At 21.4% G+C, this 21,437-nt stretch overlaps 1 protein-coding gene across 7 annotated transcripts in view; it reads left to right on the top strand.

Annotated features, from left to right (window-relative positions):
• Positions 1-21,437, top strand: part of LOC127290162 (potassium voltage-gated channel subfamily H member 2) — a 145,221-nt gene that overhangs the window by 42,609 nt on the left and 81,175 nt on the right. For 6 of the 7 annotated variants that reach the window (XM_051318585.1, XM_051318582.1, XM_051318583.1 and 3 more), the window contains exons 5-9: positions 5,634-5,817; positions 8,610-8,775; positions 12,125-12,193; positions 16,311-16,435; positions 20,000-20,080. In XM_051318585.1, coding sequence (XP_051174542.1) covers positions 5,634-5,817; positions 8,610-8,775; positions 12,125-12,193; positions 16,311-16,435; positions 20,000-20,080 — 625 coding nt within the window. The remainder of the gene's footprint in view (positions 1-5,633; positions 5,818-8,609; positions 8,776-12,124; positions 12,194-16,310; positions 16,436-19,999; positions 20,081-21,437) is intronic. The other variant, XM_051318580.1, reaches the window with a different exon arrangement.

Below are 21,437 nucleotides of genomic sequence, written 5' to 3'. Positions count from 1 at the left end.
TTAATTTTGAATAGAAATTTTAGAAAATAATTGAATTTCAATTAAAATTTTTCAAAATAATTGAATTTTAATTGATTTTGAATTGAAATTTTGAAAAATAATTGTATTTCAATTAATATTAAATTGATACTTTTGAAATTAATTGAATTTTACTTGTTTTTGGATTGAAAATTTTGAAAATAATTGCATTTTAGTTGATTTTAAATTGCAATTTTTGAAAATTTGAATTTCAATTAAAATTTTAGAAAATAATTGATTTTTAGTTAATTTTCAATTGAAATTTGGGAAATTATTGAATTTCAGTTGATTTTGAATTGAACTTTTGGAAAATAATTGAATTTCAATTAATATTAAATTGAAACTTTGGAAAGCAATTGAACTTTACTTGATTTTGGATTGAAAATTTTGAAAATAATTAAATTTTAGTTAATTTTCAATTGAAATTTTGGAAAATAATTGATTTTGAATTGAAAATTTGGAAAATAATTGATTTTAAATCGAAAATTTTGAAAAAATTTCATTTTATTTGATTTTAAATTCCAAATTTTGAAAATAATTGAATTTTAGTTGATTTTAAATTGCAAATTTTAGAAATTAATTGATTTTCAATCGAAATTTTTGGAAAATAATTGAATTTTAGTTGATTTTCAATTGAAATTTTAGAAAATAATTGAATTTTTAGTTAATTTTCAATTGAAATTTTGGAAAATAATTGATTTTGAATTGAAAATTTGGAAATTAATTGAATTTTAGTTGATTTTCAATTGAAATTTTTCAAAATAGTTGAATTTTAATTGATTTTAAATTGAAAATTTTTGGAAATAATTGAATTTTAATTGAAATTTAGGATAATAATTTAATTTAATTTCATTTTTGATTGAAAATTTTAATAAATAATTTTGAATAGAAATTTTAGAAAATGATTGAATTTCAATTAAAATTTTTCAAAATAATTGAATTTTTATTGATTTTGAATTGAAATTTTGGAAAATAATTGAATTTCAATTAATATTAAATTGAAACTTTTGAAATTAATTGAATTTTACTTGTTTTTGGATTGAAAATTTTGAAAATAATTGAATTTTAGTTTATTTTAAATTGCAATTTTTGAAAATAATTGAATTTCAATTGAAATTTTAGAAAATAATTGATTTTAAATCGAAAATTTTGAAAATAATTTCATTTTATTTGATTTTAAATTGAAATTTTTCAAAATAATTGAATTTTAATTGATTTTGAATTGAAAATTTTGGGAAATAATTGAATTTTAATTGAAATTTTCGATAATAATTTAATTTAATTTCATTTTTGATTGAAAATTTTAATAATTAATTTTGAATAGAAATTTTAGAAAAAAATTGAATTTTAATTCATTTTAAATTGGAAACTTGGTAAATAATTAAATTTTAAATTGAAAATTTTTGATAATTATTGGTTTTTTTAATTGATTTCGAATTAAAATTTCAGGTAATTATTCAATATTAGTTTATTTTGAATTGAAATTTTTTAAAAATAATTTAATTTTATTGTGATATTTTTTTTTTAAATTATAAGTAATTGTTAAATTTCACAAAAATTTTAATTGAAAAAATAATTTTGATATAATTGAATTTTTTATGTATTTCATTAAAATTATTAAAAATAATTAATTTAACGTGAAGGATCATTTTAGATCAAAATTTGTTAAATAATTGAATTGAAGAAGATCTACAATTTAAACTAAAAAAATGTATTTTATTTACATTTTTTTTCAAATGTAAAAAAAATGTCGCATTTCATTAAAATAAGTCGGTAATTTTTGTAGAATTAAATTAAAATTTTCTTTTTTTTTTGTTAAATTCTGTTTTATAATGAGGTTAAGGTACTTTTGTCTACATTTATAAATGTAGTTTACTGCGTTAGGATTGTTTGAGGGAGTTTATATGGATTTCTGTTTAAGAGTTTTAAAACTAGTTTATTTGTGTCCTTTGTTGCGTGTCACGACCCCTTTTTTTAAAAATATGTATATACATTTTGTTCCATTCCGTACCAATCTATAGACAATTCCGTATAACTGTCAAGTGACGCACTATCACGCAGAAAAAAAAAAAAAAAAAAATTTAAATTTACTCGTTAGAAAAAAAAAATCTGAAATTTTCCAAAACTATCCGAATAGAATAAATATAACTTATTTTATAAACAAAAAAATAAATTTGTATGTATATATGCAATATTGAATTTCAAAAATCGCTTACTTTATATAATCGACACTTTTCCAAAGTTTGTACTCATAAGTTAACATCTGGTTATAGTAGCAGATGGTCGACGAAAAATCGTAGCGAGGATTGAGGAAAACATGTTTGTTCAATTTTGAGTAACTGATAAACAAAATTTTTCTTATTAAACTTAAATTTCAAACAAAAAAAAAAAAAACATGTAAATTTCTCAGTTATAGAACTGTGTTAATGTATATAATACATAGTTAAAAATAATCCGAATCTATTTTTAAACTAAATTTAAGAAATAAAACACAATAGGAAAAAAAATTTTTAGGTTATGTTTATAATATTTTTTTTACCTTAATTATAAAAAAAATTTATAGGTTATGTTTATTATCGTTTTAACTTGAATAAACAATTTTAGGTTATGATTACCATAGCTTAGTATAAAAATTAAAGGTTATGTTTAAAATTGTATTACCTTGTTTGGAAAAAAAATTATAGGTTATATTTATTTTACTTTAATTAAAAGATTTTAGGTTATGTTTAAGATCGTTTTACCTGAAGTAAGAGATTTTAGGTTATGTTTATGAGTGTTTTACCTTTGGTAAGAGATAAGAAGGTAAACTTTCGCTGTTCCAGTGAAACTTATCGCTGTTCCAGGTGAAAAATATTTTTTTTTCTCCCGTGAATCATAAACATAACCTATACTTTTTTCCTTCTTAGATTCCTTTCTTCAGAGCTCAATATATATATATATATATATATATATATATATATATATATATATATACATACAAATTAATTAATTTAAATATAGTTCGAAAATGCAACATGAGGCTCATAATAATTGTTCAGCCTTAAAAAGATTATAATCTACTTCTATAAGTTCCTCTTAATTCTTTCCCAATGAAAAACTTTTTTTTAATCGTCTATCATCTTGAACTTTGGCACGAAATCTGATAAGAAAAAAAAAAAAAAAAAAGTTTTGAAATTTTGTTCATGACCTAAAAATGTTATTTTTTGTGTTGTTTATAATTGCTTTTTGATGATTTTTGAACTTTTTTGTCACCGTAATTTTATGCAGGCAAAGATAATATTTAGATACACTATCATAAACATAACCTATAATTTATTATAATCATAAATTATAAAAATAGTAGGTATTATCTATCATTTTGTAATGAAATTATAAAATTATAAACATAACCTATAAAATTCTTTTTTAATATATATTTTTATACAATCAAATACGGAAAAAAAATTTATCTAGAACAGCAAAAGATTTTATTAGAATAGTGAATGATTTAACCTAAGATGCAAGAAATTAGAGGTTATGTTTATGATTGTTTTAAAAGACACATGTATTTCAGATATGATTATGGACACACAAAAGAGAATTGAAGAAAAAAGTGAAGTGGTTTATAAAAAACAAGGTTTGTTTTATATTAATGATGAATAACAAAAAAAAAAAAAAAAAAAAATTCAAAAACAACACTCGGATCCACTTTGAATTATAGGCTGACTATTTGCTTTTGAATACTATTAATTCGCTTAGTATAAATTTTTTTAACTAATTTTACAGTCCCTATTTGTTTACTAAATGAATTAATAAAAATTTTGACTAATGACTTTTTGTATAAAAGAATTTTAAGTTAACAGATTAAAAATTTATAGGTTATGTTTTTAATTACTTTACCCTAATTAAATAATTCCAAGTGAAAAAAAGAAAAACATAAAGCGAATGAAAAGAAAATATATTTATTTGTACTAAATAAATATTTTATGGTAACAAATAAATATTTATTTGATTCAAAAAAATATTTACTTAATACAAATAAATTTTTCATTTCATGGCTATTGAATAAAATTCTTTATTTAAAAAAAACTAAATTTTTGAAAAAATACTTTTTCCCTTTATAATTTAAAAATAAATAAATTTTTTAATATTTGGAGGGTCAAAAAATAAATGTTAACAATGTAAAACATTTATCCGATGTAAAAGAACCTAAATCGGAAGCCCCAGAACAAGTTTTTGCGATAAAAGAATTTATTTTCTCTCCTTGTTGTGTATATATATATATATATATATATATATAGAGTGGGTGTCAATGTGCAGAGGGAAGAGCAATAACACGTGGTAATGTGGTTTTGTTTTAGTAGTAGGGGTTAACAAAACAAAGTCACACAATGTTTACACGATTGCCTCATACAAACACACGCACGAACACCTTTCGTACAAACACACACACACACACAAATATGTATATATATATTTGTATGTACATAGCCATATATATGTATATGTATCGCGTTGCGGGTTGAGGTTATGTATCGATTGGCCAAGTCTGACCTAACACTGACACACTCCACTTGTGAGGGCTGACCTCAGGTGCAACGCGTATTGATCATTTTTCTCAACACTATATATATATATATAGCAATGGAATTATCATCATATTTTAATCCTTATCAGAAATTTTTTTTTTTTACTACTTTCATAATTTTTCTTTCTCATCCCCTCCCCCTACCCCACCTTCGCCCCTCATCGTAAATTATTCTTGATGATTTTGCGTTTTTACGGTAGATTTCCGGCGCCAACAAAATGCAGTAAAAAGCATTGTATATATAAACTATATAACGGATTGAAAAGCGTTTACCAACCATTAAAAATCCATTAGAGCTTGTGCGATAATTACAATTAAATAGTGTGTAAATATGTATGTGTGTGTGTGAGTGACCTCCGTGTTGGCTAGGGCAAGGTGACATTAATAAGGTTATTTAAAGTTTTGTATCTTTAACAAATAATGACGAAAAACAAAATTAATTTATTGTTTAATATTGTAATTATGTAATTTGTAACATAATCTAGAATTTTTTTTTAAATAAGATCAAAAACCGTTATAAACATAACCTATACAATCATTTATACTTAAGGTAAAATTATTATAAACATAATTTTGTAAATTTTTTACTTTCTTTCGATTCTATTTTCTTTAAACTATCATAAACATAACCTACAATTTCTTAATCAATGTAAAATGATCATAAGAATAACCTACAATAATTTGTATATTAATTAAAACGTTCGTATAACGAAATTTTTCTAATTTATTTAAAACTATCATTAACATAACCTATAAGTTATTCATCAAGGTACAAATCTATCATAAATTTAACCTATAAATTTTTATAGTGGACGTGAAAAATTATCAGAAACATAACCTAAAAAATTTCTTAATCAAAGTAAAACGATCATATAACCTAACATAGTCTGCCTCTTAGGTTATATTATGTTTTTGATTGTTTTATAGTATAAATAAATTTAGTAAATAAATAATAATAATAATATTAATAATTAATAGTAGTAACAATAATAATCATAATAAAATTTTTTTTTGTAACTGTAGGAATAATAATAATTTTTTTTTGCAGCCCTTTAACATGTGGTTCTCCGACAATGATGGAATCATGGGGTCCAGGAAGAACGGGGACCCCTCCACTTTCACTGCCAGCACCGCACATGATTGGCACAATTGGCAGCAGTTCCGGTGCCACTCCCAGTCTTCCCATTCCTGGAAAGACGGCACCTATTGCAAGTCCCGAAGGAGTGAGCGATGTAAGATAATTTTTTTTCCCTTCTTTTTTAATATAAAAATATAATTGTTATTTTTTTAAGGTTAGATTCGATTTTATTATCATAAACATAACCTAAAATTTATTAAAAGGATTTAATTTTTATAACTTTTCGTTAAAATTAGGTTACATGATATGTGATTGAAAAAAGAGACCAAAAAAAATTATAGGTTATGTTGATGATCGTTTTAATAGTTTGACTTTTAATTCTAAATGAAAATTAATTTTTATTTTCTATTTGTACAATAAAAGAGAAATATTTGTATTTTTACAACTAAAAAACTATTATAAACATAATCTATAATATTTTGCTTCTTAGGTTAATCATAAACATAACCTATAATTCTTTGCTTCTTTGTTCACATCCCTTGGAGTGAGTCACATATTTATTTAATTTTTGTAACCTAATTTTGAAAAAAAGAACTAAAAGAATTAAAACCTAAAAAGCAAGAAATTATAGGTTATGATCGTTTTAGAGGGAGATCATTAATTTCAGGTATGACTATGGACACACGAATGAGAATTGAAGAAAAAAGTGAAGTGGTTTATAAAAACAAGGTTTGTTTTATATTAATGATGAATAACAAAAAAAAAAATTAAAAACAACACTCGGATCCACTTTGAATCATAGGCTGACTATTTGCTTTTGAATACTATTAATTCCTTAGTATAAATTTTTTTTTACTAATTTAACAGTTCCTATTCGTTAATTAATAAAAGCTTTGGCTAACTTATATAGTTTTTTATATAAAAGAATTTTAATTTAACAGAATTCTCATTTAATCGAATTTTATGTGATTCGAATTTTTTAAAATAACAGAAATGCCAATTCACTGGATTTTAAATTTGTCCGAATTTTTATTTTTGCAAATTTTTAATTGTGTGAATTTTTCAAAACACTGAATTTTCATTTGTAAAAAATTACAAAAATTACAAAAAAAAAATTTTGGCGCTATTTTTTTAAAAATTGATCATTTAGAAAATTATCAAGAAAATCGTGATTGGTGAATTTTGAAAAATTGTACCGAAATCTTTTTATTCATTTTTTATTCGATAGTTTGTAATTTCAGATAAATGAAAACTTGATGTCTTTAAAAAAATTTGGTGTCTTTAAAAATTCGGACAAATTTGAAATTCGGTGTATTGAAATTTCTGTCAATTTAAAAATTCGAATAAAAAAATTTCGATTAAATGATAATACTTGTTAAATTAAAATTCATTTTAATTAAAATTCCCTTTAAATAAAAAGTCATGTTTAAAAAAAATGAGTGTAAAATAAAAAATTCTGTTCAAAAAAAGTTTGGTAGCTAAAAATATTGTTAAAAATTCGTATGAAAAGAAATTATATTAAATTTTAATTCGAAACTTAAAAATTCGACTAAAAAAAATAATTTTTAATAAAATTCTTTAAAATGAAAAATTATTATTATAGGATCGCGCCCCTTGAAAAAAGAATTTTTTTTTAATTTTTGAGGTTATGTTCATGACAATGAAATACTTTGAAAATTTAGGTTATTTCCGCTTAAAAATTAGTCCATCAAGATATAAATACAACGAAAATTCGTTTATACGAAAAAAAACAAACCGGTGATCTTCATGTGTAAAATAATCTCTATTTTCTCGCTCAGTTTAACTCCGATTACCATTTCAAAATATATATATATATTTTGCCCGGTCCTTTCTCGAAAATGCCTATTCAAAACTTTGCATACAGTCGCCATTTTATCGTATATAGTCGAGCCAGATTGCAGGCAATAATCACTTGAATGGAGGAACATAACCTATAACAATAACAGTATAACTGATACCACCTTCAAAAAAAAAAGAAGAAAATGATTCCTTTTTTTTTCAATTTTCATTTTGGTTTGCTGCTACTGCAGTTTTGAGTGCCATGCCCTGAGGCTGCTCTATCGGAGAGAGAAAGAGAGATAATAGGATTAAAAGCGACGTGCTAGGAATAACGTTTTCCAAGTTGTAAACTTTCTTTTAACACAAAGTATCTTGAGAATTTCTTTCCGATCTCATCTGCAGCAATAAATTAAAAAAAAAAAAAAAAAAAAAAGATTCTTCATTGAAAAAAAATTAGACAAAGTTTTTAGTTTTTTATCCTGGTTAAATTGACAAAAGATTTTTTTCTTTAAATCTAAAAAAAAAATTCTCCTCTAGAATTGATCACTTTTTATATACTTCTTTAGTTAAGGGAAATAAAACTCAAAACCCAAGTGATAAAATCGATTCTGACATATTTTGTAGCACTCAGAAGGAAAATTTTATTATCAACTCCTCGGATATCGGTTGTAAATTACGTAAAAGCAGTAGGTTTATGATTTACTCGCACCTATAGTTTGGTTTGGCAAATTATTATTATGCGCATCAAAACCATTTCATCGAAAATTTATAGGTTATGTTTATGATCGTTTTTAATAGCTTAATTGATTTTAATTATGTAAAATTAAAATCAATTTTTGTATGTTTAAATTCGAGTGTGAAGGCAAAAAAAAAGTCAAAGCAATCATAAACATAACCTATAATTTTTTTTTCAACAAGGCATAAAATGATTATAAACATAACCTCAAAAAATTTTTTTTTCAACCAGGCATAAAATTATAAACATAACCTAAATTTTTTTTTCAACAAGGCATAAAATGATCATAAACATAACCTATAATTTTTTTTTTACTGTATAAAAACATTCATTTATAACATAAAAAAATATTTTTAGAAAAAAAAATTTCCAAAATCTTTTTTTTTTAATTTTATTTTTTTTTTTGGTAGATGTCACAAAAATCCGGAATCTGGGAAGGACCACCACCATCATCATCAGCGGAACAAGGACCCTCGCGGAGTGTTTCACATGCGGCAAGTTTAGATGCAATTTCGAGGCGAGCTGTCAAAACGGAAACAACGAGGGTTCCATGTCGTAGTCTCACCTGTAGTGTTTGTAAGTGTTCCTTTTTTAACCTTTTCTTTTCCTTCCCACCCCCCTCAACCCCCTCCCTTCCCCTTATTTGGATAAATTTTCCATCGGGATGAATTGCAAACAAAAAAAAAAAAAAAATAGTTGCATTTTTTATTTTCTTATTTTGAAAGAGGATTTTTTTAAAAAATAATTTTACATTTCCGTCACTCACAGTTTTGATATAATTTTTTATATCAGAGAAAAATAAAAGAAGAAATTGAAACGTAATTCTGAAAATCGAATTTTTAGAATTTTATTGAAATTTTATTGGATATAATTTTTAATGTGACAAATTTGTATTTTGCGCAGGATTTTTGTTAAAATGATATTTTCTATTAGAGAGAAATTTTATATAATCGAAAATTCACATCACAGATAATATTGACAATGAATTACATGGTTTAAAGACGAAAAAATACAAATTTAGAGAAAAAAAAAAACGCATAATTGTTACGGAATGACCCAAAAAAAAAAACGGTTATTATTTTCTAAAGAAATTAACGGAACGTTAAGAATTTTGGAAATTATGTTTTTTGCAATGTATGACATCCATTAAAAGCAAAAAATTCGAATTTAGGAAAAAAAAGGGTCAAAATTATTACGGAATGACCCAAAAAAATTTTTTTTTTAAAATAGTTAAAATGTACTTCGCAGACTATATTGTAATAAATAACATTCGTTCGAAGCAAAAAAAAAAACAATTTTTATAAAAAGAAATGGATAATTGTTACGGAATGACCCCAAAAAAAATTCAAAAAACTGTTATAATTTCTAAACAAAATAACGAATCGTAATGAAACTTGGTAATTATGTTCTTTGCAATAAATGACATTTTTTTAAGGCAAGAAAAAAATACAAAATAAGGAAAAAAACAAAAAAAATTATTACGGAATGACCCCAAAAAATTTAAAAAAAAAAAAAGCAGTTAAAATGTACTTCGCAGACTATATTGTAATAAATAACATCCGTTCGAAGCAAAAAAAAACAATTTTTATAAAAAGAAATGGATAATTGTTACGGAATGACCCCAAAAAAATTCAAAAAACTGTTATAATTTCTAAACAAAATAACGAATCGTTATGAAACTTAGTAATTATGTTCTTTGCAATGAATGACATCGATTAAAGTCAAAAAATTGGAATTTAGGGAAAAAAAGGACAAAATTATTACGGAATGACCCCAAAAAAAAATCAAAAAACTGTTCTAACTTTCAAAAATATTAGCCGATTCTTATAAAACTAGATAATTATATTCTTTGCTATAAATTACATTCTTATTTTTTTTGCAAAAAAAAACAAATTTACGAAAAGAAATTATATTTATTACGGAATGACCCCAAAAAAAACCAAAAAAACACTTATAACTTTGAAAAAAAAATTTCGATTCGTTATGAAACATTATAATTATGTTATTAGCAGTGAATTTACTTCCTTTAAAATAAAATAATACAAATATAGTAAAAAAAAAAGGGCACAATTATTATGGAATGTCCCAAAAAAAAAAAATTCAAAAAACAGTTATAATTTCAAAAGAAATTAATCGATTATTTAAAAAAAAAATTGGTGTATATGTTCTTTACAATGAATAACATCCTTCAAAGGATGTTTCAAAACGATTCGGTTATTTTTTTTGAAAATTATAACCGTTTTTTGAATTTTTTTTTTGGGGGGGTATTCCATAGTAATTATTTACTTTTTTCCCTAAATTTGTATTTTTTTTGGACATTAATTGATGCAATTCATTGCTAAGAACATAATTATCAAGTTTCATAAAGATCCGTTAATTTCTTTTAAAGTTATAAACGGTTTTTTGAATTTTTTTGGGGTCATTCCGTAATAAATAAATTTTTTTCTTCTAAATTTGTATTTTTTTTTTCGTCAAATGATGTGTTACATTGCAAAGAACAAATTTATAAAATTTCATAAGGGTCCGTTTAATTGGTTAGAAGTTAAAATCGTTTTTTTGAATTTTTTTTCTTGGGTCATTCCATAGTAATTATGTACTTTTTTTCTAAATTTTGTATTTTTTCGACTTTAAATGATGTAATTCATTGCTAAGAACATAATTATTAAGTTTCATAACGATCCGTTAATTTCTTTCGAAGATATAACCGTTTTTTGGATTTTTTTGGGGTCATTCCGTAACAATTATCCACTTCTTTTTATAAAAATTTGTATTTTTTACCTCTAAAGGATGTTATTTATTGCAATATAGCTTGTGAAGTGAATGTTAACTGTTTTTTGGAATTTTTTTTTTTTTTTTTTGGGTCATTCCATATTAATTATGCACTTTTTTCTATCAATTTATATTTTTTCGCCTTTAAAGAATGTCCTGCAGTGCAACGAACATAATTTCCAAGTTTTAAAACGATCCGTTAATTTGGTTAAAAGTTATAACAACTTTTTGGATTTTTTTTTGGGTCATTCCGTAAGAAAAAAACTTTTTTTTTCTTAAATTTGTATTTTTTTCGTCTTTAAACCATGGCATTCATTGCAAAAAACTTAATTTCTAAGTTTCATAACAATCTGGTAATTTTATTAGTATTTATAACCATTTTTTGGATTTTTTTTTTTTGGGTCATTCCATATAAATTTTTCGTTTTTTTTTCTAAATTTGTATTTTTTTCGCCTCTAACGGATATTATTTTTCGCAAATAACATAATTACCAAGTTTCATAACGATCCGTGAACTTCTATAATAGTTATAACAGGTTTTTTGAATTTTTTTTTTTTGGGTCATTCCGTAATAATTGAACACTTTTTTTATAAAAATTGTATTTTTTGCCTCTAAAGGATGTTATTTATTGCAATATAGTCTGTGATGTGAATTTTAACTGTTTGTTGGAATTTTTTGGGTCATTCCATATTAATTTTTTTTTTCTTTTTTCCCCAAAATTTGTATTTTTTCGTCTTTAAAGAATGTAATTCATTGTAATATAATCTCTGATATGAATTTTCGATTATATAAAAATTCTCTAATATAAAAAATCACTTTTTGTGAAAAATTCTGGACAAAAATAATACAATAAAAATTATATCCAGTAAAATTCTATTGAATAAAAATTTCTATTAATTGTTTTTTTTTTTTCTTTTTTTTAGTAACTTATTCATGCGCGTCCCAAAAAAAAAAAATTGAGGTTTGAAAAAAAATTTTTTTTTTCTGTTTTTTCTTTTTTTTTTCGCGTGTAAAATAGAGAGGCCCCCTTGCCTCGGCAATTGTAAGAATATTTAGCCTCTGCTATCCTTCTCATAGCTGTCAGGGTAGCGGAAATCGATCCTCCCTCGTTTCATCTCTGCCATTCCAATATCAAACATCAGAAAAAATATTCTAGTAGCGGGCCGAGGGAGCGAACAAATCACCCTCGAACGAAGGCCAGCGACTGTTGATAATCTCACCGAAGGTAAAACAATATTGAAAGACTAACTCGGTGTTACCGACCGAGCGCTGCCGAGTTTGCACCCCTATTATTATTATTATTATTATTATTCTCTTCTTTCTTACTCTCTATTTCTGTCTCTCTCTCTCTCTTTCTCTATCTCTCTATTTACCATTTGCTTTTGGCTTTATCATGATATGAGCTTACACACTCCAAAAATATATTTCTCTGGAACGACTGAAAAAAAAGACAAAAAAAAAAAAAAAAAATGCACTAACTTTTTCCAAAATTTTGATTAATACAATTGTTTCTTTTTTTTATATTTGGAATTTAATTTTTATTATTTGAATTTTTTTTTTTTTTTTTTGATATTTTTTGTATTTTTAAATTTTCTAACAAGTTACCATTCGTCACTAATATTATCAATTTCTGTTTTACCGACTGATGATTATTTTCGAAGTTGGGTTTTTATCTTTGTGTATAAGTGTTATTTTTTAGCGTTTAAAAATTAATTTTTTTTTTTAACATAACCTCCAAACAAAAATTTTGGTTTTAGCAAATAATGAAAAAAAAAGGGGGGGGGGGGTTTTTTGTCACCGAATAATAATAGATATATTCAAATTCATTTATTGTGAAAAATTAAAATTGTAAAATTTTTTTAAATTAACTAAAAAATTTTTTTAATTGTAAAATTTTTTTTTATTGTAAATTTTTTTTAAATTAACAAAAAAATTTTTTTAATTAATAAATTTTTTTAAAAATTAATTAATTTTTAATTCTTTAAAAAAAAATTACAATTTTCTTGTTTTTCGGTATTTTCAAAAAAAAAAAAAAATATTATTGGTTGTAGGACGATGTGGCAATTATTATTATTATTATTATTTTTTTTATTTTTGTATTTTTTTACTAACAAATACTAAATATTTACTTTACTATGATTATTAAATAATAAATTTATAGGTTATGTTTATGATAGTTTGAAGTGTGATAATAAAGAAAATTAAATTAATTAATTGTGGAAATAAATTGTTTTCAAAATTTTTATAAAATAAATTTTTTTAATTTTAATTTAAAAATTTTTTTTTTTTAAATTTAAAAAAAAAGTTTTTTTGTTAAAAATAATTTTTTTTTTGAGGTTATGTGAGTCGTTTTTATCATTAATATTTACTCATTTTTAATTGCAAAAGTTCCAGAGAAAGTTTTTGCGATATGGAGTTTCTAAATAAATAAAAAAAAAAAAATTAAATTAAATTAAAAAAAAAATTGACATCTATTACTAGTGCTCTTTTCTGAAATTCTATATAAATACATTTTATATATACAATATATATATATACTCACTTTTTAAAAAATTTTGTCTCACTCAAATTATATAATTAGTGAATAGGAAAAAAAAAATAATAATTCTTAATTACTAGAATTAATTTTAGTTAGGGAATTTTTTTTTTTTTTTTTTAAATAGTGTAATAGCTTGTTTTTGCTCGGCTACACTGCGCTGAAAATATGTGAAACCTTTTTTTTTTTTTTTTTGACACTATAATTATTTAGGAAATTTTTTTTTTACCCCCGGAGGCGATATATCAACGATTTGTTACCTTAGAATTTTTTTTAAAAATAGAATAAATTGAAAAATATAATTTCTAAAAAAAATAAAATAAAATAAAAACTAAAAAAATAAATAAATAAATTTTTTTTTGTAATAAATTAAAACAAATGAAAAATAATTTTGACTTTAAATAAAAATATATTTTTAGTTTAAATAAAAATTATTTGCTATTTCAAAGAAATATTTTTATATTTGAATTAAAAATTATTTAATTTCAATATATTGAATATTTATTTTAGTTAAAATAAAAAAACAAATTTTTGTTTAAATAAAAAAATTATTTTTTGTTAATATAAAAAAATTATTTTTGTTTAAATAAAAAAATTATTTTTTGTTAAAATAAAAAAATTATTTTTTGTTAAAATAAAAAAATTATTTTTTGTTAAAATAAAAAAATTTTATTTTTGTTTAAAAATAAAAAAAAAAAATTATTAATTATATTTGTTTAAATAAATATCTATTTATTTGAGAATTCAAATAAAAATTATTTCAAATAAATATTTATTTGAGAGTTCAAATAAAAATTATTTTAAATAAATATTTATTTGAGAGTTCAAATAAAAATTATTTTAAATAAATATTTATTTGAGAGTTCGAATAAAAATTACATATTTCAAATAAATAATTTATTCGAGTTAAATAAAAAAATTATTTTTGTTCAAAATAAATATTTGAGTACAAATAAAAATTTATGTTTTGAATAAAAAGTAAAAATTAAATTGTTATTCAAATAAATATATTTTTGTTTGTTTTATAATTAATTAATGAATTATTATGGAATAATTAAAAAAAAAAAAATTATTTCTCAATGTATTAATATAATTCAATTAAAAAAAAAATTGATTATTATTATGATTTAATAATAATAATAATAATAATAATAATAATAATAATAAAATAAAAAAAAATAAAAATATTGAAACACAGTGTAATTTCAGTGAAAATTTTGCACTGCCGTCCGACCGATTTTATCAAATCTTACAAAAATAGCCAACAGCTTTATTTTCACAGCGGTGCGCAATAGCTGAATTCACGCGGCTTTTATTTTAGTCGTCACAATATATATTTGATTGATTTCAATATTTCAATTATTTCAAATTTTTTGCCAAATATCAAAAAATTATTTTTTTTAAAAATATTTTCTCAACATTCGATAAATAATAAACCATTTCATTATTTTTTGTTCGCTTTAAAAAAAAAACAAAAACAAAAAAAATTTGTAAGTTTAGGTGATAATTTTTATAATATTATTTATTATTTAATATTATTTATTATTTAATTAATTTATTTATTGTTTAGTTAAATATAACATTGTTTACTATTTAATTAATTTATTTTTATTTTTTTTAATTTTTACTAATTTTATTTTTTTAATATTTTTATTATTTACTATTTTTATTTTTTTCTATTCCTATTTTTCCTTTTCCTATTTTTAATTTTATTATTATTATTATTATTATTATTATTATTATTTTTTTGAATATTATTTTCTATTTTTCTTTTTTTATAAGTAAAAAAATATTATTTACTTATATTTTAAAATAATAATAAATATAATAATATTCGTTATTTTTTTTTGATTTTTCTGTAGTATTTTTTGCATTTTTTTTTTTTAAATTTCGTTACGAATATTTTTAAAATAAAAAAAAAATTTTTTTTTTGAAAAAGGGGCGTGGCAGTGAAATTTTAGCTCATTGTACAAAAACCATTTCATGTAGAAATCTGATGCAAAAAAAAAAAAAAAAAAAAAAAAAAAAATAGTCACTGACTATTTTTTTACTCTTATATACATTTATATATATATATATCGAAATATTAATATAATACACATTTTTTTAAAATCAATACAACATTTACTTTTTTCACAGGTATGCAGCTTCTAGAGCTATAATAATATAAGTTTAATAGTATATATAAATATACATCTTATATACCTATGTATAGTCATTATTGACACACTTTTAATGCTTGACTAATATCTCGAAAAATTAAACTCTGACTGATTTACATTTTTTTTTTTTATTTTAATTTTTTAATTTTTTAATTTAATTTTTTTTTCTATTTTTACCATTTTTATTTTAATTATAAAAATTATGGCATATTTTTTTGATACACGGTTTTTTTTTTTATAATTATATATATTTTTATTTATTTTTTTTAGGTTTTTTGGAGTTTGAGAATAATTATTATTTAATTTTTAATTAATTATTTAATTAATTATTTAATTATTTATATAATTATTTATTTAATTAATTATTTAATTAATAATATTTATATTAATATAGTAATATTTATTATTAATTTTTTTAGTTATATTTAATTATTTATTATTAATAAACTGAAATATAAACATAACCATTTGTATATTTTATAATTTTATTTCTATTATTCTTTCAATTAAAACGTCAGAGCTTGTTTTTCCTGGCCAATATAGCCGATTTAGTTTTAATAATAATAATAATAAACAAAATATGAATACGATAAATTAATTCAACAGAAAATTAATCAAAAATTTTGTATTTTCTTCTTTTTAAGCTGCAAAACATTCGAAAATATTTCCTGGTGTTGCATCGGAAAGTGATTTACAAAAATGGCGAACTTCCAGAGATCGAAAATCACCATCACTCAGTCAAATGGGTCCTGAATCATTAAAACATAAAGTAAGTTGCAAAACAAAAATTATTATAATATAGAACGCATGAATAAATTTTGATAATCAATTATTAAAATTTTCATTTGATAAAATTTCATTACATATAATTTTCATTGAGTCGAATTTTAATTAATCGAACTATTTTTTTTTTTTTTTTTTTTTTTTTTTTTTTTTTTTTTGACGGTTTTTCATTAAAACAAATTTTTTATATTGGAGAATTTTTCTATTACCAAAAATTCACGTCACAAATTATATAACAATAAATTACATCCTTTAAAGGCGAAAAAATACAAATTTTTGGGGAAAAAACGAAAAAATTTATATGGAATGACCCCGAAAATTTTTTTAAAAAAAATAGTTAAAATGTACTTTGCAGACTATATTGTAATAAATAACATCCGTTAGAGGCAAAAAAAAAAAAAAAAAAAAAAACTTTACAAAAAGAAGTGGATAATTGTTACGGAATGACCCCAAAAAAAAATCCAAAAAACTGTTATAACTTCAAAAGAAATTATTGGATCGTTATGAAATTTGGTAATTATGTTCATTACAATGAATGACATCGATTAATGGCAAAAAATTTGAATTTAGGGAAAAAAAGGGCAAAATTATTATGGAATTACCCCCAAAAAAAATCCAAAAACCGGTTATATAACTTCGAAATAAATAAATTAATTTTTATGAAACTTGGTAATTATGTTCTTTGCAATAAATAACTGTGTTTAAAGAGAAAAAATTTAAATTTTATCACAAAAAAAGGCATAATTTTTACGGAATGACCCAAAAAAAAAAATCCAAAAAACAGTTATAACTTTGAAATAAATGAATTAATTCTTATGAAGCCTGGTAATTATGTTCTTTGCAATTAATGACATCGATTAAAGTCAAAATAATACAAATTTAGAAATAAAAAGCGTTTGATTATTACGGAATGACCCAAAAAAACCAAAAAAACAATCATAAATTCTTAATAAATTAACTAATCATTTTAAAACTTGGTAATTACATTCTTGGCAATAAATAACATACTTTAAAAGAAAAAAAAAATTTATAAGAAATAGCGCATAATTATTACGGAATGACCCAAAAAAAAAACCAAAAAACGGTTATAACTTCAAAAGAAATTACCGAATCTTTATAAAACTTGGTAATTATGTTCTTAGCAATATTTTACATCTATAGAGGGCAAAAAATATTAAATTTTGAAACAAAAGTGCATAATTATTATGGAATGTCCCCCAAAAAAAACGATTATTTTTGGGTCATTTTGTAATAAATACACTTTTTTCTCTCAACTTTGTATCTTCCTGCAAAAAAAAAAAAGAATGTTATTTATTGCAAAGAATATAATTACCAAGTTTCATAACGATCCGTTAATTTCTTTCGAAGTTATAACCGTTTTTTGAATTTTTTTTTTGGGTCATTCCGTAACAATTATATTTTTGTTTTATAAATTTATATTTTTTTTGCCTCTAAAGAATATGATTCATTGAAAAAAATATAATTATCAAGTTTTATAAAGATCAGGTAATTTTTGTGAATGTTATAACTATTTTTTGGAATTTTTTTTTTTTTGGGTCATTCCGTAATAATTATATGCTTTTTTTCCTAAATTTGAATATTTTTTGCCCTTAGACGATGTCTTTCATTGCAAAGAACATAATTACCATTTTTCCTAACGATTCGGTAATTTGGTTGAAAGTTATAACATTTTTTTGATTTTTTTTTGGGTCATTCTGTAACAAATAAGCGCTTTTTTTCAAAATTTGTATTTTTTTTGCCCTTAAACAATGTCTATCATTGCAAAGAACATAATTACCATTTTTCCTAACGATTCGGTAATTTGGTTGAAAGTTATAACAGTTTTTTGATTTTTTTTTTGGGTCATTCTGTAACAAATAAGCGCTTTTTTTCAAAATTTGTATTTTTTTTGCCTTTAATGGATGTAAATTATTACTAATAACATAACTATCAAGTTTCATAAGGATCAGTTAACTTCTTTTGAAATGACAACCATTTTTTTAATTTTTTTGGGGTCATTCCATAGTAATTATGTACTTTTTTCCCTAAATTTTGTATTTTATCGACTTTAAATGATGTAATTCATTGCTAAGAACATAATTATTAAGTTTCATAACGATCCGTTAATTTCTTTTGAAGATATAACCGTTTTTTTGGATTTTTTTGGGGTCATTCCGTAACAATTATCCACTTCTTTTTATAAAAATTTGTATTTTTTACCTCTAAAGGATGTTATTTATTGCAATATAGCTTGTGAAGTGAATGTTAACTGTTTTTTGGAATTTTTTTTTTTTTTTTTGGGTCATTCCATATTAATCATGCACTTTTTTCTATCAATTTATATTTTTTTGCCTTTAAAGGATGTCCTGCAGTGCAACGAACATAATATCCAAGTTTTAAAACGATCCGTTAATTTGGTTAAAAGTTATAACAACTTTTTGGACTTTTTTTGGGTCATTCCGTAAGAAATAAACTTTTCTTTTCTTAAATTTGTATTTTTTCGTCTTTAAACCATGGCATTCATTGCAAAAAACTTAATTTCCAAGTTTCATAACAATCTGGTAATATTATTAGTATTTATAACCATTTTTTGCATTTTTTTTTTTTTTGGGTCATTCCGCATTAATTATTGGTTTTTTTCTAAATTTTCTATTTTTTTCACCTCTAACGGATATTATTTATTGCAAATAACATAATTACCAAGTTTCATAACGATCCGTTAATTTTTATAATAGTTATAACAGGTTTTTTGAATTTTTTTTTTAGGGTCATTCCGTAATAATTGAACACTTTTTTTTTATAAAAATTGTATTTTTTGCCTCTAAAGGATATTATTTATTGCAATATAGTCTGTGATGTGAATTTTAACTGTTTTTTTTTTTTGGAATTTTTTTTGGGTCATTCCATATTAATTATTAGCTATTATCCCTTAGTTTGTATTTTTTTCGCCTTTAAAGGATGTTCTTTATTGCAACGAACATATTTATCAAATTTCGTAAGAATTCATTAATTTTCTTGCAAGTTATAACTGTTTTTTGGATATTTTTGGGGTCATTCCGTAACAATTATGCTCTTTTTTCCTCAATTTTTTTTTTTTTTTGACTTTAAATAATGTAATTCTTTGCAAATAACATAATTACCAAATTTTAGAAGAATCCATTAATTTCTTTCTAATTTATAAGTATTTTTTGGATTTTTTTTGGGGTCATTCCGTATAAATTTTTCGTTTTTTTTTTCTAAATTTATTTTTTGTTCACCTTTAAAGAATGACATTCATTGTAATTACAATTCGAAGAAATGAAATTCGTCTCAAAAAAATTATATCTATTAAAATTATATTAATTCAAAATTCTAACAATTGATTTTTAAAATTTATTTATTTGCCCCAAAAATACTAATTTCATATTTATTTATTTAAAATAGAAAAAAAATAATATTTTGTAATAATAAAAAATAAAAATAATAATAAATTAAATAATAATAATAATATTAATAAATAAATAATAATAATAAAAATAAATAAAAATAATAAATATTTTTTTTCTTTCAGTACTCATTACAAGACAATGGTTCGGCGAAATATTTTCAAGGTGCCATGCATACACCAAATATGGGAGAAAAAGTTGCACAAGTAAGTTTATTTTATTAAATTAATTAATACTTTTTATATTATTTTAATTTATTCAAAAAAAATATATATATATATTTTTTTTATTTATTTAAAAAAAAAAATTTGTCTACTACAATTATTATTATTCGTCTGTACGAATAGTAAAAGGAGAAAAAAAAAGATTAGCTCGTTTATGTCTGACTTAAAACGAATTTTTCTACTTCATTCGTAGTTATGTCAACATATAATATGTCTGACGTGATTGGTTTCATCCACTGGAAAGCCTTCTTTTCAATTTTTTTTTTTTTCTTTTTTTATTCATAATTAGTTCAAAATTTAATTAGAAAAAAAAAGAAAAAACCAATATGATTAAAAAGTGTGTAATTAAAATTTTAATAACAAAAGAAAAATGCGATTAAATTTTAATATCTCGTTAAAAAAAAAAAAAAAATCCGTCTCTAAAAAAAATCAAAATTTTTTTTTTTAACATTTATAATAATATATTTTATTTTAATAATTTTTTTTTTTCACATGGCCTTAAACGATTATATTTTTGTCAATAATTCAAATTTAGAAGAAAAACAAAAAAAAAAGTTTAATTAATTAATAAATTAAACAAATGAATTTTTGGACAAAATTATTTTAGAAAATTAATTTAAGACCAAAAAAAAAAAAAATGTTATTTAAATTTTAATTTTATTTCTTAAAATAAATTGTTTCAATTAATTTATTAATTATTCTGAAATTTTGAAATTTTTGGAAAAAAAATCTATTTTACAAATTTCATTTTTTGGTATTTATTTTTTAAAATTATTTTAAAAACAAAAAAATTCTTTTGAATTCAATTTAAATGAAAAAAAAAATTGTTTTCTAAAATTTGAATTTTTTTTTCGACAAAATTATTATTTTTTTGTCAATTGAATATTATTATTTTAAATAACCCCCCGTTTTCCCCGACTTTTTTTTTTTTTTTTTTTTTTTTTTTTTTTTTTTTTTTTTAATAAAATTTGTCTCCTCATTTCGTTTTAGACAATTATTATATTATAAAAGGTAATTTGCAAAAAATTATTATCAACTTGTTTACAAGTTTTGTAGTCGTAAATAGAATTTTTATGACGAGTATCATTTTTTTTATTTGACACAGACTTTAATTATACTTGAAAAAAAAGATTGTAAATGCGAGATTTTTTTTTTTCTTTGGGGGAAAATTTTTTTTCTTTTCAAATTATTCGAGAAATTGTTTTAATTTTTTTTCTTTTATTGTTTCTTTTTTTTTTTACTATAGTTATACTTTTTATTATTATTACATTATTTATTTTCAAAAATAATTTTTTTTTAATATAAATTCGATATATATAAACAATTTATTAGGAAAATA

This window comes from Leptopilina boulardi, unplaced genomic scaffold (genome assembly GCF_019393585.1).
Source record: "Leptopilina boulardi isolate dan_hultmark-lab unplaced genomic scaffold, ZJU_Lbou_2.1 LbouV2_55, whole genome shotgun sequence".
NCBI lineage: Eukaryota > Metazoa > Arthropoda > Insecta > Hymenoptera > Figitidae > Leptopilina > Leptopilina boulardi.
Note: the sequence above shows the minus strand (reverse complement) of the source record. Positions and strands in the feature narration are given on the sequence as shown.